The sequence below is a fragment of the Cyprinodon variegatus genome, unplaced genomic scaffold, assembly GCF_000732505.1.
Source record: "Cyprinodon variegatus isolate N-32 unplaced genomic scaffold, C_variegatus-1.0 Scaffold1230, whole genome shotgun sequence".
Classification (NCBI taxonomy): Eukaryota; Metazoa; Chordata; class Actinopteri; order Cyprinodontiformes; family Cyprinodontidae; genus Cyprinodon; species Cyprinodon variegatus.
Genome location: NW_015151683.1, coordinates 108,947 through 112,206, shown reverse-complemented (window position 1 = coordinate 112,206; position 3,260 = coordinate 108,947). Strand labels below are relative to the sequence as shown.

At 39.4% G+C, this 3,260-nt stretch overlaps 1 protein-coding gene across 1 annotated transcript; it reads right to left on the bottom strand.

The window, feature by feature from the left end:
• Positions 1–206: 206 nt before the first annotated feature.
• dlx2 (distal-less homeobox 2) lies at positions 207–2,346 on the bottom strand. The gene is made up of 3 exons (XM_015401512.1): positions 1,847–2,346; positions 1,347–1,531; positions 207–1,227 (listed from the first exon to the last, which is right to left on the bottom strand). The coding sequence occupies exons 1-3, from the start codon at positions 2,166–2,168 to the stop codon at positions 898–900; spliced, it is 837 nt and encodes a 278-aa protein (XP_015256998.1). The 5' UTR covers positions 2,169–2,346; the 3' UTR covers positions 207–897.
• Between the last annotated feature and the right edge of the window lie 914 nt (positions 2,347–3,260).

Here is a 3,260-nt window from a genome sequence, read left to right as displayed (position 1 = left end):
ATGTGTGCAATAGGCTACATTAAAATATCAGTACATATAATATTTCACTTTTTTTCAGATTTTCTAATATTTTTGAAAAAAAATTTTTTGAAGTTAAAAACAACTGATCTCAACTGATTTCAACAATCAATGTATTAAAAAGAAGAAAATGACAGACAAACCAACAGTCTGAATTACTGTAGGCTTAAAAAAAGCTGAATACAAGATCACAGGAAACATTTTATTTAAATAAAGTCTGACCATATATGAAACACGGCTAAAATAAATAAGACAAAATCACAATAAAATGGAATAAGAGTAGGCCTAAATCAGGAGTGAACAATCAGTAGCTTGTACGGTGATTCATGAATTTGCACCACCATCCTATAAGAAGAGTAACATGGGCTGTAAAAAAGGCTGTGCTGAATATTATTTACAAAAACACTTACCCTTCCTGTATATTCATATCAACTAAGCTATTTGAGGAGTGAATAGTTGTTGTTTTTTTCTCTCCCCCGCAGAACAAAATGAGGTCATATTGCAAAAGGCACGATACAGTAAAGATATAATTTGCGCTACATCTGTGACATGTTGTCCTGGTGTCAAACTTTTTCAGAAAATGTCAAAAAAAAAAAAAAAAAAGTGACGTCCTTTTAAAAGTTAGGCTCTTGGCCAGACTGTGAATATTTTGGGTAACAGTGGTTCATTCGTCCCCCAAACAAAGAAAAATAAATAAATACAAAAATAAGTGTAAATCTTTATCCCTTCACCGGCATCAAAACTAGTTCGTGAACCTGTTTTGCTGCTAAATATCTGTGCGTAAAGACGCACGAGAGGTCTGTGAAATATTGGCATTTGTTTACTGTCCGTTTTAAAACCCACAGTTTTTTTTTTTCGTTTGCTTTTTTTTATTTTATTTCAGAATATCGTCCCAGCACTTATGGCTGAGTTGTGGTGATGCTGAACCAGAGCAGGCTGCAGATGCGTTGTAGAGTTCGTAGTTGAATACCAGGAGTAGTTTGCCAAAAACGATGAAGGCGCAGTGGTATTGGGAGGGCTGCCGCTACTCGGAGGTATACCCGAGCTGATACTGTTCATTCTTTGATTCTGTGGAAAGTCCCAGGCAGTAGTCGAAGGAGAAGTGCAGGGAGGAGATTCACTGGAAGCAACGTGCTGCTCTGGGGGAATCTCCCCGCTTTTCCACAGCTTCTTGAATTTGGAGCGGCGGTTCTGGAACCAGATCTTGACCTGAACAACAGATAGCAACGCTGATTAGTAGATGTTCCCCATGCTTACGTTTCCATTCGTCAATGAACACAGTAAGCTGATATTTGACTGCACAAAACCCAATTCTCAGATGCACTCACCTGTGTTTGTGTGAGTCCCAGCGAGGCTGCCAGCTCGGCGCGCTCCGGCAGAGCCAAATACTGCGTCTTTTGAAACCTTCGCTGCAGAGCAGCCAGTTGGAAGCTGGAATAAATGGTCCGAGGTTTCCTGACCTTCTTTGGTTTTCCATTCACCATCCGGATTTCCGGCTCGCTTTCTTCTTTCTCTAATGGGGAAAATCAAAAGTAATTTGGGTTAACACATGAAAGATTTAGGAATTTGTATTTGATTAAAACTTTTGCGTTTTTATTCAAATAACTAAAGAAATTTGATTAGCTAGAGGCACCAAATTTGATAACAATTTCTTTAAAAAAAAAACTGGAGTTTTTCTAAAACAATAATAGTTTTATTTTAAAGCATAACATAATCGGTACTTTTGAGGGAAATTTTCATTTTTGCCTCAGAAATTGCAAGCGTCCTTAAGAACAAAAGATGCGTAAAAGTCTCTTAAATACCCAACAGGTCAAATAGGAGGAATTACCTGTCTCGACAGGAGTAGGAGAGGAGTTGGAGCCGTAAGAGCCATAAGCACCATATGAAGAATTGAAGCCAAGCTCGTATGCTTTGGCGTTAGGGTATGGCACAGAAGCCGCGGCGCCTCCGTGGTACTGATAGGAGCCGAGTTGACCAAAAGGAGACCCGGGGCAGTGCCCTGGCTGCTGGCTATTGTAAAAGCTGCTATCCGTCGCCGTGGAGACCGGTAGAGTAGGGGATTCCTGCGATTTGTGCAAGCTGTGGTAACTGTTTGAGGTAATCTGGTTCGAATGCATATCTGTGTTCAGGTTCTCAAAAACCCCCGTCATCTTGGATGAGAAACGCTGCAAAACCGAAGCCAATGCGCGCGCAAAAAGGACAAAACTGCAGGAGGAAAAAAAATACGAGTCAAATCTTTTAGTGAGTCAAAGCGCATCCCCGTGCAAACTGTTACCAAATGAGCGGAAGGTGTGTCCTCCTCCTTTCAGTGGCCTGTGATTATCTGCCACGGTTGGCGCTGGGAGCGCATTTATGTGAGAGTGAGAGGGAGAGCTCCTGTGTCTGAGGCAGCCAATGAGTAAGGGCCCCACGGCTGACTACTCCCCACGCCATTCTATTATTTGCTTAGCTATGTGTATCCTGCTTGTCTGCAGACAACATAAAGAATTAGAAAGAAATGAAACATAAAGGTCATAAAATACCAGGATCATTGTTTATATTTACCTCCAGACAGATACGCAAGATGCACTGTAAAAAAAAAAAAAAGGCTTATTTACTACATTGATGCTTCTTTAAGCATTTTTTATTGGCTTTTATTTTAAAATATCATTACTTGACTTTATGTTTGCAATGGAAGTCTTTATTTAGCTTACAATTTTCTGTATAAAACTACATGTAATGGTTTAATCTGACATAGAAGGTCTAGGATTAAAGAAAGTTAAGCATAAAGGGCAAGGGCCAACCAAAGATTTGCTGAGAAATAAACTCAAACCTCATCACATGCCAAACAAGGAGTGTAACTCCAGCGCCCCCAAGTGTTTATATAGAATTTATTTCAGTTTACATCAATTTTTCCAGACTTCCTGCAAAGTAGCAAACAGGCGCCTCCTGTTGACTCTAGGGTTGTATTACCTTCCCATCTTTAGATTAATCATGTATAGTTTTCCTGTTTGACTGTGTTTTTCTGAGCTCCGTATCTTAGCGGATAATTAATGAAAATATGTAATGGTATCATATTATTGCACAGGTGTTTGTGTGCGCTGTGCTGCCACAAGGTGGCAGTATAGTTCCTTCTTAAGTAATGCAAAAATATTGCATTGCTTTTTAGAATATGCTAGTATTTGTTATAAACAATATCCATGCGACCATTTATTACTTATGGAAGCCAGTTTCCGCCACTCTGTAAAAAAAAGAAAAAAAAA

Excerpts from the sequence above, each read along its gene's own strand:
- dlx2 (XM_015401512.1), bottom strand. The coding sequence starts at position 2,168 with ATGACGGGGGTTTTTGAGAACCTGAACACAGATATGCATTCGAACCAG. Across the intron at positions 1,532-1,846 it reads TCCTACTCCTGTCGAGACAG|AGAAAGAAGAAAGCGAGCCG; the intron begins GTAATTCCTCCT and ends TTTCCCCATTAG. Across the intron at positions 1,228-1,346 it reads TGGGACTCACACAAACACAG|GTCAAGATCTGGTTCCAGAA; the intron begins GTGAGTGCATCT and ends TCTGTTGTTCAG.